Source organism: Pleurodeles waltl, chromosome 3_1 (assembly GCF_031143425.1).
Source record: "Pleurodeles waltl isolate 20211129_DDA chromosome 3_1, aPleWal1.hap1.20221129, whole genome shotgun sequence".
In the NCBI taxonomy this organism is placed as follows: domain Eukaryota; kingdom Metazoa; phylum Chordata; class Amphibia; order Caudata; family Salamandridae; genus Pleurodeles; species Pleurodeles waltl.
This window is the reverse complement of record NC_090440.1, coordinates 94830230-94846752: the sequence shown is the minus strand read 5'-3', so window position 1 is coordinate 94846752 and position 16523 is coordinate 94830230. Positions and strand designations below refer to the sequence as shown.

Genomic DNA, 16523 nt, shown 5'->3' with positions numbered 1-16523 from the left:
TGTGAGTTCTGTTGCACATGCGATTCATGTAATGTCTTTGGAGAGGTCAGGGATTTTTCTTCTATGTGATGTTCAGTGTCGAACCTGGGTAGGGTATGAGGTGGAGGGTTGACTGTTTCTTCCATCCAGTGAGACACCTCTTCAGGGATTCAAAGAAAAGCGCCTAAGACTTGTAAATGACCTTAAGTTTGGCTTGGCATAAAAGCACGTAGAGGATTTTGAGGCTGCGCATCCGCTGCTGCTGGACCATACTGGTATAATTTGGGGAAATTATTTTGTAGGACTGAAACAGCAGAGATTCCTGGGTATGAGCATGATGCACAATTGCCTATCAAAATATTATGCTAGCAATCATGGGTCTGGCTGACTCAGTGTTCTTTGTGCCCATTCGATTATGAAGCATTGAGACAATGTGATGGCCAGCATAAGAGAGCGCAGCCAGCAGCCAAACATTTTTCTGGGGAGGATTCTTCACAGTCTTCTAGAAATCCTAAAAAATTAGGATTATTTCTCCGGGCTCTTCTCTGTGAATTCTCAGCTGCATCTCTGCCACCATATCTTCCACTGTGAAGACTCAGACTTCTTATTCTGTAGACGGCATGTCTGCAGTCTTGGTGCAGCAACATCAGCCGCAAGAAACATGTTGTGTTAATGGTATATAGCGGCAACAATCATGGCAGCATCCTATGTGGCATTAGGCTCCGGTAGGGTATTGGTTCATTTAGGACTTTGGTGGGATGGTTGCACCAATCGACCGAGATGAAGGAATGTGTCCAGCATGCCTTGTTTACCGGAGTGGGTTGGGGGACCATATCTCTAACTGTAATGGTTTAGTTGTTGCGATGCAAAGCAGACCTCGGTTGAAAACAGCTGAGCTTGCTTTTGATGCACCAGTCCTCAAGCAGGAGAAAACGGTCTATTGAGGTGGCACAAGCAATTGGCAGACAGATCACAGATTACATACAAGTGTTGTGCTGGTAACTCAGTGCTCCAAATCCAGTTCTCCCAGGCAAGTCCAGCTCAGGTATGCAAGTGCAGAACAGTGGGCTAAACCTTTCAACCACTAAGAGCACTCCCCTCACCTCTCTTGATACTTCAATCTCCATGTCTGTGTCTTAAAGCAGCGGACACTTCAAATCTTTCCCAACAAGTGCAGTCAGGCTCCATGTGGAACAGATATTTCACTGTGACCCCTGGCCGACAAATTTACAGTATCTGATGGGGGCTGATGCCCTGCACCTCCAGTCAGGAATCCAATGCACATTGTCTGGAAGGTTCGCCCAGCACCTCAGAAGCTGTCGGTGGCATTCTACTTCAGCTCCCACCTCACCAATAGGCCCATGGAGGCGTGAGGAGGCCTAGCCTGAGCCACGTGGAGAGCGGATGGGCGGAGTGCACGGGAGGTCTTGGCTTGGCCATCCCCGGCACTCTCTTCCCTGTCTGGACCCTGGGTTGGTGCCTGGGCTGCCCTGGGGGTGGATTCGTGGGCCAGTTGGTCCCCCTGACATGGGAGACCTTGTGGCTGGGAGCCGAGGTGGCGGTGGAGTTCCGGTGCGCCCTGCTGCGTTGTTGAGGAGGGGGCCCGGCCTACGTGCCCCTGCCTCGGTGGTCCACCCGGGATCGGGGCCTAGGGGCCACATTAGAGGACAGTGAGGAGCGTGGGTCCAGGTGCACAGCACTGAACAGTTTATCCTGGGCTGCAGCAGGCGCTAAATGGAGTGGAAACAACAGAGGTCACCACTTGGAGAATTGGCGTATGTGTGTTCTGGACTGATGGAGCATTTTCTGCAGCACAGGTGCGGCACCATTGTGTGGAGGAGTTTGGGGCCTACGACGCAGCATAGATCTAACACCCCTAATTCGTACGAGGTTGGGGCTGGTGGCACGCCTACATGGACATTATATCGACCCGTAGTTGTGGTTATACGGGGCCAGGCCCTTGACTTGCATTATTTGAAGGGTGTTGCAGCTCAACAGTACTTCATCTCTGCCCCTCTGAGTCACGTACGGTGGTGATACATCCTATTTTCTCTAGTTGATGGTGTGATGGGGAGGCATCGGCAAGCTACCCCATTGCAAGGGAACACTATGGAAAAATATACTACGCCCCCGTTGCCACAGCACCAGACTCGTATGGGAAGGCCTGGAGAGGTCCTGGGCATGCCAGCTACTGTAGAGGAACCCTTGCGAAAAAAGTGGATAAGTGAGGAGCTGCCACACAATGGTATCTAGATAGTAGAGAAAGCTCAGTTTTGGGATTCGCAAGCACTGCTTGGAATTAAGGATGTCAGACAGAAACAATTTCGTAGCAGAGATGATGCAGAGTAGAACACAGAGGCCTTTTTCGTCCCATTTCATCCCACTCTCTCTAAATATGGACTGACGTTCAAATGTGTTGTGGTTATATGGTAGCAGGAAGCTTACTTTTTTTCTCCTGTGGCAGTGGTACTCTCTTTATGTGGCGTCATAAGTTGATACCTATCATTTACAGTGTCCGTCATTGATACTCAGTCGTATTTGGACTTTCATATCATAGCTCTTCTGGGAGGGGTGTGTGCTTGTAGTCAAACTTTCCTCAAAGCAACACTCCCGCTCTGTACCTAATGCTCACCTCCTTGGAGGCAGAATCATACAGTATCAATGACGGACACCATAAACAATAGGTATCATCTTATGACACCAAATTAGTTAGGTGAATTGCACCATATCACTGAGCATGTATTATTTATGCTTTCATTAGGGGTAGTCAAACTAGGAGTGGCACCAGGGAGTCCAGGGAGTCCACCTGGGTCCTGAAGAAGAGGCTAGGGATAAGGCTCCGAAACATGTAGACTAGGAAGTCAGGTAAATTACATCCCCCACTACCGCAGCCTCTTTTTAACCCCTTCGCTACCAGGCCTTTTCCCCCTCAGGTGCCAGGCCTTTTTTTGGCTATTTGGGGCAGAGGTGCGCTTAGGCCCTCATAACTTTTTGTCCACATAAGCTACCCACGCCAAATTTGCGTCCTTTTTATCCAACATCCTAGGGATTCTAGAGGTACCCAGACTTTGTGGGTTCCCCTGAAGGAGACCAAGAAATTAGCCAAAATACAGTAAAAAGTTAGTTTAAAAAAAAAAAAATTTGAAAAAAGGGCTGGAGAAGGCGGCTTGAGGTTTTTTCCCTGAAATTGGCATCAACAAAGGGTTTTCAGTGCTAAAATCAGCAGCTTCCCAGCTTTCAGGCACAGGCAGACTTGAATCAGAAAACCAAATTTTTCAGCACAGTTTTGGCATTTTACTGGGACATATCCCATTTTTTACGATTTTTTAGGGCTTTCAGCCTCCTTCCAGTCAGTGACAGAAATGGGTGTGAAACCAATGCTAGATCCCAGACACCTAACCATTTCTGACAAGTAGACAAAATTCTGAATTCATCAAAGGATAATTTTTGTATATCCTACAAGGGTTTCCTACAGAAAATAACTGAAATAAGAAAATATTGAAATTGAGGTGAAAAAAACAGCAATTTTTCTCTATGTTTTACTCTAACTTTTTCCTGCAATGTCAGAGTTTTGAAAGCAATATACAGTTACGTCTGCTGGACTCTTCTGGTTGCGGGGATATATAGGGCTTGTAGGTTTCATCAAGAACCCTAGGTACCCGGAGCAAATAAATGAGCTGCGCCTTGCAGTGGGTTTTCATTCTATACCGGGTATACAGCAATTCATTTGCTGAAATATAAAGAGTGAAAAATAGGTATCAAGAAAACCTTTGTATTTACTAAATGGGCCACAAGACAAGGTGTTGATGAGCAGTGGTTATCTGCACATCTCTGAATTCTGGGGTGCCCATACTAGCATGTGAATTACAGGGCATTTCTCAAATAGACGTCTTTTTTACACACCGTCTTATATTTGGAAGGAAAAAATGTAGAGAAAGACAAGGGGCAATAACACTTGTTTTACTATTCTATGTTCCCCCAAGTCTCCCAATACAAATGGTACCTCACTTGTGTGGGTAGGCCTAGTGCCCGCGACAGGAAATGCCCCAAAACACAAAGTGGACACATCACATTTTCTCAAAGAAAACAGAGGTGTTTTTTGCAAAGTGCCTACCAGTGGATTTTGGCCTCTAGCTCAGCCGCCACCTAGGGAAACCTACCAAACCTGTGTATTTTTGAAAACTAGAGACCTAGGGGAATCCAAGATGTGATGACTTGTGGGGCTCTCACCAGGTTCTGTTACCCAGAATCCTTTGCAAACCTCAAAATGTGGCTAAAAAAAACCCACTTTTTCCTCACATTTCGGTGAGGGAAAGTTCTGGAATCTGAGAGGAGCCACAAATTTCCTTCCACCCAGAGTTCCCCCAAGTCTACCGATAAAAATGGTACCTCACTTGTGTGGGTAGGCCTAGTGCTCGTGACAGGAAATGCCCCAAAACACAAAGTGGACACATGACATTTTCTCAAAGAAAACAGAGGTGTTTTTTGCAAAGTGCCTACCTGTGGATTTTGGCCTCTAGCTCAGCCGCCACATAGGTAAACCTACCAAACCTGTGCATTTTTGAAAACTAGACACCTAGGGGAATCCAAGATGGGGCGACTTGTGGGGCTCTCACCAGGTTCTGTTACCCAGAATCCTTTGCAAACCTCAAAATGAGGCTCCAAAAACACTTTTTCCTCATATTTCGGTGACAAAAAGTTCTGGAATCTGAGAGGAGCCACAAATTTCCTTCCACCCAGCGTTCCCCCCCAAGTCTCCCGATAAAAATGGTACCTCACTTGTGTGGATAGGCCTAGCGCCCGCGACGGGAAATGCCCCAAAACACTATCTGGACACATCAAAATTATCAAAGAGAAAACTACCTGTTTTTGCGGGGGGCATCTGCGTTTTTGGTCCTGGGCTCAGCAGCCATTTAGGGAAACCTACCAAACCCAGCCATTTCTGAAAACTAGACGCCCGAGGGTTCCAAGGGAGGTGTGACTTGCGTGGATCCCCCAATTTTTTCTTACCCAGAATCCTCAGCAAACCTCAAATTTAGCTAAAAAAAACAAAATCCCATTTTCCCACATTTCTGTATGGGATCACTGCACCGGGACAAATTTCCTACCACCCAACGTTCCCCTTAGTCTCCCGGTAAAAATGATACCTCACTTGTGTAGGTGGGCCAAGTGTTTGTGACAGGGAAGAGCCAAAAACACGTCGAAATTGAGGGGGAACCAAAGTGGGTCCAAAAGGGCAGTTTGAAACAAAACATTTTTAGGCTGACAAGTGCAGCTGAAATGTTATCGGTATAGATGAGACAATGCTGGGTGGTAGGAATTTTGTGGATTCCTGCAGATTCCGGATGGTTCCATCACAAAAATGTGGGAAAAATGTGTGCTTTCCAGCAAAGTTGCAGGTTTGCAGGCCATTGTGGGTAAGGAAATTGTGCGGGGTGCATGTGAAGCTCACTCCCCTGGAATCAACTAGATGTTTAGTTTTCAGATGTGTCTAGGTCTTGTGGATTTTTCTACATGGCAGCGTCCCAAAGTAAAAAGAAGTGCAGCCCACACCATTCCAAGTGGGACGATTTTGAGAGTTACCAAGCTCTCATGGCCCAAATATAAAACAAAAAACAAAAAAAATCAAATGTCCTCTTGCTTGCCATGGGATAAGATGTTTTAATGTGCGGGGGAGAGCTGAATGACTGTTAGCCCCTTCAGTTCGGGTGAGGGCATAACCAGGCCCATACTCGTTGGTAGTCACCACCCCACTATTTTCCTTTTTTGTTTTTTTAATTTCATGGCATCTAGTAGACTTTCTGCCCCCGATGTGTGGATCGGGGTAATTGCCCCATCTGCCCATTGGTGGGCAGAACAACTTTGGCCCCATTTATTTAGGGTGGGGTATGGCCATAACACCACCCTCTCATTTTGAGAAAAAAAAATCTGCCCCTGTCTCTGGTGAGCTTTCTGCCCCCCGTGGGGGCAGATGGGCCTTCCAAAAATAGGCCAATCTGCCCCCAACGGGGGCAGATATGGCCAACAGTAATGTGTCTCCATGGGGAGCGACCCTTGCCCAAGGGGCTGCCCCCCCCCCAAAAAAAAACACACACACCAATCTCTGGTGTCTAGTGGTTTCTGCCCCCAAGATGGCCTAACAGAAATAGGCCGATCTGCCACCAAGGGGGGCAGAAATGGCCTAAATACAATTTTCCCCCCAGGGGAGCGACCCTTGCCGGAGGCGTCGCTCCCCATACATAAAAACATAAAGTAAATAAAAATAAATATATCCCTGGTGACTAGAGGATTCTGCCCCCCCGGAGGCAGATCGGCCTAATTATATTAGGCCGATCTGCCTCTGGGGGGGGGGGGTTGGGGGGTCAGAAATGGCCTAAAAATAATATGGCCCCCTAGGGAGCGACCCTTGCCCAAGGGGCCGCTCCCTTTATTAGAAAACACAAAGAAAAAAAATCCCTGGTGTCTAGTGGGCTGGAGTGTCCCTTGCCTAAGGGGTCGCTGCCTGCACATAAAAGAAAAAAACAACAACAACAAAGAACCGTGTGCTGGGACGAGACGACCTCGTCCAAGGCACCCGAGGGGTTAATCATATCGCCGCCAAGAGTTCTATTAAAACATTGGAATTACTAAGAGACAGGTATTTTTTACTCATCTACGACCCCACCACTCCTATCCCCCTTGTGATTCACATTGACAAGACAAAAACAGTGCTCCCACGTATCCCGTAGGTCGCAGCACACCCTGCTCCGTAGCGGTACGGGAAGAAACCCAATGATGAAGCATGCCACCAATGGGCAACCCTGGTGGGTGAGGGTTTTTCTTACAAGAAAATCATTTTTTCTATCCATCCTGTGGTAGTTCGTTTAGCTGGGCCTGTGTTGTAATGTTATATAGGCTGTAAGGAGGACTGACCCAGCCCCTCAACCTCCTTCTCCCTCTTTTTTTTTTTTTTTGCAAAAATGACCTCAACATGCATATTATCTGGAGTCAACTTCAAAGAAGGAAAGGGGCACGGAAGATAGCCGGCTACTTGTCAGAGGTTTAATAGAAAGGCAGCAGTTAGAGTGACCTTTGCATCCTATAGGATAACCACTGCTGCAGGGCACAAATGTGTGCCTAAGTTTGGCCACTGAAGTATATGGAGTATAAAAAGATACTGTTAAAGAAAGGAGAGCCATTAGATAATAAAACAATTAATGCCTTAAGACAATGCATTTCTACACATTCATTTGTTATGAATGACACAAAATTACCTGATAAAACTGAAGTATAAGCATTAGTGTAGACCAAAAGAAGTGGAAGATCACAATAATGAAGATGTACAAAACCCAGGGAGAGCAAGACACGATCTGCGTGATGAAAATCCACAAGCCATCCTTATCAAAACTTGTTTCACAGTGTCTTTTCCAATCTGAGGACAGAAAAAGGGATCACTGTAGAATGCAGGTGAAACATAGTAGCCACAAACTGATTTTCATTTGCAAGGTTATTACTTCTGTGCATACATATAACCATTAGACATATCTCTCCAGGGCTTGCAGCCACAAAAATCAACAGGTTTCAGCACCTGCCTCTTTTGGATGCCCTTTTTGGGGAGTATTCACAAACATTCTGAATTGGTAGAAGCATTCTCAATCAGACTGTAGGGCAACCCCTTTTGTTTTGTACCATCACTTTTCTTTATCAAAGGGACAGCCTTTGCATCATCATCAGCCCATGCCGATTGCTTATGCCGAATTACGAATGTGTTCCACTGCATGTTTGGTAAATGGGCTCTTTAATTGCTTGATCAGGCTGGTACATAAAGGTGGTCTCTATTAATGGAGGGGTCCTGGACCTATTCCAAACACAAATCACAACAAAAATACTTACAGACACAGGTTGCGAACACCATCCATCCGCACACCATGCTGAGGAAAATCAAAAATAAGAAAAAATTGTGATGGTTTCCTGCACCTGTAAAAATATAAAAAATATGTCTTGTTACTTCCAACATTAACTTCTGAAGAAACTTTAAGTGAACACGAAATGTGCTGTATAGACTAAGCCTTATAAAACATCTTACTACTTTCTCACTCTTGTTTTTATGGCACGTTTCATTATATTTAAAAAAGGTACGTTAGAAGTCAGGTAAAATACGAAAGCTTAAATTTTTTTTTTTTTTAACTCAGCAGTCCTCGCTTTGATTATCTCGTTAAACATAGAAATGTGTCAAATTACTACATAATTTTACTGCATCCCCTCAATTAAATACAGGTTAAAAAACACATGAATCCAGAAAATAATGTGTGCTTGTATTTAAGCCAGCAGAAAACAAATCTCAAGTTTAAATCTCGATAAAAGTCTGAATTTGTATAAACTGACCCCTGAAACACAACCAGCAAAAAGAACAATCATTGGTGAAGCCAACAGGACTCGCCTGTGCGACCTACTGGCTTTGTCGATTTTTTTTAGCTAATCTGTACAGCAACGCAAATGCTGTGCTGCATGGCTAAAAAAAAAAAAAAAAAAAAAAAAAAAACCTAGTGCGTCATTTTGTAGGCATCTGCCTACAAAATGAGAAGTCACCTTGTTTTAAATCTAGGATTGGAAAATAAAAAGTAAGAAAAAGTGCAAAACCTTTTTGGGAAAGCGGGTGGGGTAGAAACCCATAAGAGTGTGCAGAAGTAACATGGATGGCAAAGTCGGTCAGGGAACAGCGTGGGCTTTGAGGGCTGAAGAAACAGAGGATACAAGTTTGGGGGAAACAACACAGAGGGTACGGGGAATAAAACCAGTGACAGGGACAGCAACATGGTGGGCAAGGCAGAAAAGCAAACATGCGGGAGAGAGCACGTGGAGCTGGGAGATAGTAGAAACACATGTGAGAGAACGCAAAACGGGTGGGACAGCACATGATGGCAAGACCATCAAAGAGGGAAGAGGGAAAGAAGCACACAGGCAAGCAAGAAGTGAAAGAACAGCACACTGAGGAGACAGGTGGAAAACACAAGCGCTCTTGTACAGTGCTTAAACAAAAAGTAAAACCTGAAAAGCTAGCAGTGTGAGGAGACAGCAGAGCATCTATGCTTCAGGTGAGAGACAGACACAGGACGAGGAAGAAAAGTCCGCAAACATAAATAAGCAAAAAAACAAGCAAATGAGACTGACAATGAACAAATCAATGGTTAGCAATGGTTGGGCTCTAAGCCCATTGTAAGTTAAAGGAAGTCTGACAACAGACAACACGTGTGCGGTCTAGTAGGTGAGACCTAAAAATTGCAATGTGGACTGGTGCAAATAATGTATATTCTACATGCACATGCTTTGAACACATCATGATTACATCTATTGTGCTACATTATAGCAAATATGGCATTGGAATACAAAATAAACCCCATGTAATGCAAACATCAGCAGTGATTATGAAAAACGAGGTAAAACAAGCAAATAACATATTACGACCTACTGCACCACATACTTTCCTGACTTTACTAGCATTCATCTGGGTGGAATACTAGTACACGCATAATACTTTACCACCTTAATTCATATCACCACATCACAGTGTTTCCTCTGTACTTACTACGCTATTCTAATTGAGGCTGTAGGTGGCAATGAAATGCACATCACCATATCACAACATACTCATTGGGAATTATATAATCACACCATCTTTTTTCCTTTCTAAATGAGGCCCTGTAATGTTTGATTTTTTCGATGGTGTACTTTTGTTTTTGGATGTTTGCTTTAAGAGGGTTAACAAGTTAATATGTTTTCATTTCCTGAGGCAGCTTCATTCCAGTTTTTTGTACTCTGTTGCAAAGAACCTTATTAAGTGTTAACAACGATTAGAGCGATAGACCTGAATAATGTACCTGAGACAGAACTGCTCTAAACATTCATTATCACGAGCAGAACTTTGACTTAAGGCAGTTTATCTGCTCATCATGAAGAGAACTTTAGGAAGTTGGTGAGGGAGCCTCTGGCCACTTCTCTCTCTGCATTACATTGTAGGCGAAATAAAAGATTAAGATGACATACTTCTGTATGGTACAGTAACCATAACACAGTGACCACGCTGAAGGTTGCAATATGTTTACAGTGCGGCTACCACCACCATCAAGCCCAACACATGGGTTAAGGAGAAGTGGCCGCCCCATGGGTTACACACCTTTCCCAGATGCTGGCAGTGCTACTCACATACATGCATGCTGTCATCACAACAATGTGTGAGTGAAATGATGGTCGTGGCTGTTAGCTGCATTACAGGAGAATGTCTGGTGGGGTCCCTGCATCCTCTTTACTAACTCCCATATCACACATGCACTTCTGATGCAGTAAGGTAAACACAGGAAAATAAACAGGAGCGCCTTTCATGGAGCTGCCAAAAACTGACATTATGAACAGAATGTGGTAGCTCCTAATTCTATATCTGAAACTTACCAATGCATCGCCCGGTCCATATACAGTGCTGGTCGTACCTGGCTACGCACGAGTTGCAGTTGTGACAATGCACAGAGCGTAGCGGCTTCTTTACCTGTCAAGGAACAATGAATGAAGAGGAACGAATAACTAGAGGTGTCTAAACAACATGCATATCTGTTCACACTTCCTTGAGTGATCTTTATTTTCACTTTTTCCACAAGTGACAGATCTTGAATTACAAAATGAAGCTAAGAATTAAGGTGGTTCACTTCACAACTGTTTTGCCCACCTATGTACACAAGTAGTCTGCACTGAGGTTTCTCAATCTCACATAGTAATTCACAGAAGCAGAATAAGCAGAATCTTTGAATTGCAAAGTGCACTTACGATGGTGGAAAAACTTCCACATGGTGAGTTTAAGCAGGAATGGCAAAGGGTTACTGCCAAGAACTGGCAATGCAAAATCCATTGCGCAAACGCAACCACAAATCCACATGTTCATGAGTATTCATTAACATTCACACCTTGGAAAAAGTGGCACAGTCACAACCAAAACTTAATGGAATATTAGTTTTTACAGGGTAGTAAGAAAGAGGAATGACTGAAGTTTGATTGGAGGATAGGTGGAGGAGAAACCTAAAGTATTTATGTGGAAAAACGTTAAACATGCAACTGCACATTTAGAACTGACTTACTTATGTGGACCTTACCTCCAGTGGATAATCCACATGAGTAAATAATGGCCTTTACTGTGACACAGAAGTACTCCTAGGGATGAGAGTGAATTTCTAAAGTCACAATCTACTGGAAACATAGAGGTAAACCGGGGGAATGTATTCCTTTTTTGAGGATAAGTTTATTTATGTGCCCAAGTGTTTAGTCGTGTGTACTTTTAAAAGGGAAATTAGACTTTAATAGAGACATGTTCTGAATTGCATCTGATATGCATATTAACAAATATATTGCGAATCAAACAAAAATGTTGGGATGCATAGTACTATTTTTTTTTCACTATTGCTAAATCAGGCCATTCACCTGTAGGCCATTAACCTATGAAACTTCCCAGATTTGATCTGACACCTCCAAAGACACGGGGTCAAAGGGAGTTCATAATTATTGATTTAGTGGAACAATGCAAGGATGGTGGTATCATATGACGTTTTAGAATGCTGTTGCATTGCTACATTTGCTCATCCCATTGGACAGCACAATTTCCATTGCTTTCTAAGGTGAAAGTTACAAAAACCTCAATTTGGGGGAGAGCCAGGTCTTTTTGGGGCTCTGGTATGGATGCTATTTGTTTCTCTGTTGACTCGATGCACAATATGCACTTAGCCTATATTTCAGATTTTGTGCAATGTATCTGGTTTAAATGCTTAAAAGCCTTCATGGCAGATTAATTCTGAGATTAATATTTCAGACTGAAATCATTTTTGTCTTTTTGCCGCACTTTTAAAGAGCCTTCATTGCTTTCCTATTTACTGGCCTCAAACTCACTTTTTGAGTCAGTCTTTATCAGGAAGGCTGCACTTCCTGACAGTCCCATGTAATCAGCATGAGGTGCATGTTAACATACATCACAATTATCTTATGCTTTGCTCCCAGGCTCTTTTCTACATGTCCCTTCATTGCAAACGGAACATCTAAATCACTGCCTGCACCTGGCTTACAGTTAAATGGATAGACATTTTTTAATGTTCGATAAATCGATGACAAAATTTCATTCTCCATTTCTAGCAAAGATCGTGTCATCCATTCTCTCGTCTTGGCAATGTGGTATGAGGTGGATATCCGCGCTCCATCTGGTCCCTTTCCGCTAGGTCTTGGACCCAAATGTATGTTTGCACCAGCAAGGGCATATTGTGGTGAATACTGCACATTCACTCTTTTGCCCTGCTCGTTACAAAGCCATTAATTCCAGTAGATGACACTGCTTTCATAGGCCACAAACTTGTACTTTTTTGGGGTGGACAGCGGGAATACCACTTAGTGGGAACTCTGGCAGACCAATCTTGCCCCCAGTGAAGATTTTCCACACACCACTAGCAGCACTTCAAACAAAAAATATGAACAAATCTCACTAATTGAAAGATAATCACATTAATTTCTGTTTGGACCAGGATTAAATTTAATCTGAGCGAAAGCTAATTACTTGTGCTTTAGGAAAAGTGTTTTTAAGACACTAAATTAATTTCTTTCTTCTATAGTTGCACATTTTACAAGCACAGTTTTCTTTTGCCGTTTGCAACTAAAATGGTTTTACTGTATGGTTCCTATATTGTGTTTCATTTATATATTTTTGTAGAGTGATTTAGTGTGCCCCAGAACCTTTTTGTACTTTAAATACATATTAGTAACAGTTTTCCACCCGTTTCTTCTTACACAAAGCACCTTCCAGGTTTTAAGTTTATATGAACCAGCTTTTTTTAGCATCACCACTTGCTATATGTTTTTATAAAGTAATGTTCTAGTGCATTAGAATGCCCAACAAACTGTTGGGTTTCAGAGACAATGGGTCACCACTAGCTTGTGATGTGTGTACAGGACTGCAAAACGTTACTGAACAACTCATGAGCCTGCTCAACTATAGCAAGAAGACATTAAAAAAACTCACAACACTACATATTTCTTAAAGCCTTGTAATATGGTAAGCAATGCAGCTGGGGTCTTGTAATTCACAGATTGTGGAGCCCCAGGATCCAGCCCCAAACTACACTAAGCGATAAATCTCAGAAGTGCTATCGGCACAAAGCCAGCACGGCTTTGACTACGGAAAATAGCAAAGCTTCACTTACCAGGCATGACGTGCAAAACATCCTGAAGTCTAAGCAGCCGGCTTCCGCAAGGGTAACAATAGTCTGAAAGGTACACGCAAAATTTATATCAAGATGGGCATCTACAAAAGATGTGTTCAGATAATTCAAATACCGACATCAGATGCATTATATTGTAAAACCCCATTCATTCTGCTAGCACATCTAGACGGTGATATTACCCGAGTGCTCTGACACGGGCAGCCGAAAGGCCACATACATCAGGTTCCTAAGCACATAAACAAGCAAGACGGCTGAATGCAACATGTCTAACCTTCTGAGTATGAAACAATGGGAGGAGAGGATATGCTTGACTTTCTTTGGGGTGCAGGCGTTTCTCAAACCTTACTTGTGATAAGAGGTGGGGTATATAACCCCATACCTCCCCATTCCGTCACTCCACTATACAATGCACGCTTTGGTAAACATCATAAGACACTTTGCGGCACCTGTAATTTCTGTACCTTCTAATCTCCCCACATCTCTCACCTTCAGTCCAGAAATATTTCGTTCTTTCTAAACATAGGTATGGCTTTCTACCTCCTCCTTTCAAATTACTTTCATGTGAACAGCCCCACCTTCTTCTTAGACTCCAAATATCAGCATTATTTACCCCCAGGCTCTTGCCGCCTTACACACTAGCTTACTTAGGAAGAAAAAACTGCAGGAGATGCACACACATATCATGGATACCAGATCGGGCAAAACAACCCAGGCCACGCACTAGTTTTCAAGCACCACTGTGCTAACTTCATCAATGATAGGAGCAGCAGAGGTTGACAGAGTGGGTGCCAGACCTACCAAAGCATATCAGAGAGGGAAGTGTTATCAGGAGCTTTGGCACTGTCCCAATGACAGAATTTCACTTCAGTCATATGAGAGCACTTTTCACCCTGCTGCCGGTGGACAGTACTTGAGTGTTTTCAATCACAAACTCAGCTGGCAGAGGACTACTGCTAAATGTCGCTGGTAAGCGTGGGAGCTATTATAATACGATATTGACCTTCAAATAAAATACTATACATGACTACTGATTTTCTCGTATTACAGGAGCGTTTGGATACCTTCAGTCACAAAAGTTATGATAGGACCCTATTATGTAAGGTAAAACATCCTGGAGAAGTGTGGCTCAATGGTTAGAGCGGCAGACCCTGATGCAGAAATCTGGCCCGGGACCAGGGTTCAATTCTCGCGCCTCAGCGGGTCTTGGGCTCAATTTCCTCTGACCTGATAATACTCGCATCGGTGCCTAATCTAATTCATGGGTCTCACTCTGTAACTCTGGGCAATAGCTTGCTTAATCTCCACAACAGCCCAAACAGCGCTGGGATGCCTGGCTTCACCTTGGAGGTTGCCCAGGAGTGGGCACCTCACAGGGAAAAGCCAGGAGGGGTTCCACAGCGGTATGCGTACAGAGCCTTGAGACTCTAACGGGTGAGTAGTGCGCTATACAAGTACGAAGTTTACAGTTTATCCTTCCACACATTGACTATGTCACAGTAGACCATGTCAGGACAAAATGTAGAAACACAAAATAAAATAATGCGATAAACTTCAATACATGCATTCCTTGCATATACTACTTGCTTACACAGTACAAAACACAAGGTGTGATTTTTCTTCCAGTCTTTAGAAGGAAATATATGTACCCGCTTCGTTTCTTCTTCCGATGTCTTAATAAATCCAGGGTCCGTCCTCCAGGTCTTGTAGAAAAGGTAGAGAAGCAATATATTGCTGAGAATGAATGGGATCTGAAAACCCACTTCGGCCAAATGTAATGTTCAAGTTAAGGAATACACAAACATTTTGAACAATTCTCATCCTGGATACCCAGCACAGTAAACAAATCAATATTAAGCTTACCAATATTCATAGAGGCAGATTTTCCTTAATGAACCATGTGACTAATATTAAATCCATCCCTGTTAGATATCATTACATAAGTTTAGAAGATGAGGTGAATGTAGTAGAGACGTCATGCAAATATTTTGTACATCACAAACTCTGTTTTATCTTGCAGCTAGAAGCTGAAACTCTTCAAATACAGTCGTTTACTGAGAGGCCCTACAACTGTTTGCATCTGCTTTCTTACGACTTTATGTAACTCTTTTTTCAGAAAATGTAGTTTAAGACTCATGTCATGATTATCAATCTACCTCCTATTTAGCCAGAATGCTCTCCATCTTTTGGTAGACTAATGAAAAACTTATAGATTTTAAATTCTGCAAAGGGTTATTCTTGAAATACTCCAGAGTATTTCTATAGATCGAACGTTTTATCAGCAGTAAATGCTAGTCCAGGTGGGGATAATATACTGAATGATGAGGTGAGAAAAGAAGTTAAGATGTGCACGATGGGATGGTGGGCACAATGGAACTTTCATGCACTAAGATGGGGAGTAGGCCCCCAGTAAGTGAGGAGAGGAGATGCAATTCAACTGAGCTGGTAAATCAGTTTATGGTGCTAGCTACACATACCTTAAACAAGGGTTTCCCTGCTGAAAAAGTAACCATACAGAGCTTTCTCTCAAGAGAACACAAGAGATCGCTCCAGAATGGGAAATAAGAAATAGACTGAAAGAACATGTAACTTATATGTTCCTGTAATATCAATTCCACATTTCAGCATGCTATATATAGGGCTCTGAGCACTTCTGTTTCCCAATTTACCTTTTGCTCTGCAATGGCCTGTTTGTTTAATCAAACTCTAAATCTCAGAAAGTGTTGTGACATTTTGAGTTTGAAAAGATTTCCAATACTTTAGAAAGTCATGTAAATATTCTGCACCTGGAACAATGCATTAACTGTTAAAACAGAGGATAAGAGCGTGAGGTAAAATGACTAATCCCTGGGCTTCAGTTCCTTACAGACAACCTCTTACTAGTAGGATCTACAACTTGTCACGATCAGTCAGGGGAGCAAAAAGCCTGAACAGCAGTGAAAATATGGACACTAGAAACCATGGCTTATTATTCCAGCTACAAAAGTTTTTTTCTAGTTTTATCAGTAATAATTCTGATCAGTGTTTCTTTATATGGTGCATTAATTATTTCTGTTCCTTTCACTGTGTGTCAACAGGAGAACAGTGGTTCATTCTACCTTTCTCAATGAAATATATAATGTTGAGATGGATTATAATGACCCCTGTTATATGCCAGCATTAATAAGGCTGCAACACTGACAGGCACTGTAAATTAACACATAGACCCCCAAATGTTTTATGCACATTTAAATATCCCCACCAGGCTAATATCGGACTCTGCTAATCGCAATAACTGCTTGGATTTCATGGAACACACAAAGGAGACACATATTGACAATGCCA

The 16523-nt window shown here is 43.0% G+C and overlaps 1 protein-coding gene across 1 annotated transcript in view; it reads right to left on the bottom strand.

The window, feature by feature from the left end:
- ZDHHC13 (zinc finger DHHC-type palmitoyltransferase 13) overlaps positions 1-16523 on the bottom strand; it is a 239586-nt gene that overhangs the window by 43631 nt on the left and 179432 nt on the right. The window contains exons 11-15 of the mRNA XM_069221911.1: positions 14849-14973; positions 13182-13244; positions 10405-10498; positions 7852-7935; positions 7233-7390 (exon numbers count right to left, since the gene is read on the bottom strand). Of these exons, the coding sequence (XP_069078012.1) occupies positions 7233-7390; positions 7852-7935; positions 10405-10498; positions 13182-13244; positions 14849-14973 (524 nt within the window). The remainder of the gene's footprint in view (positions 1-7232; positions 7391-7851; positions 7936-10404; positions 10499-13181; positions 13245-14848; positions 14974-16523) is intronic.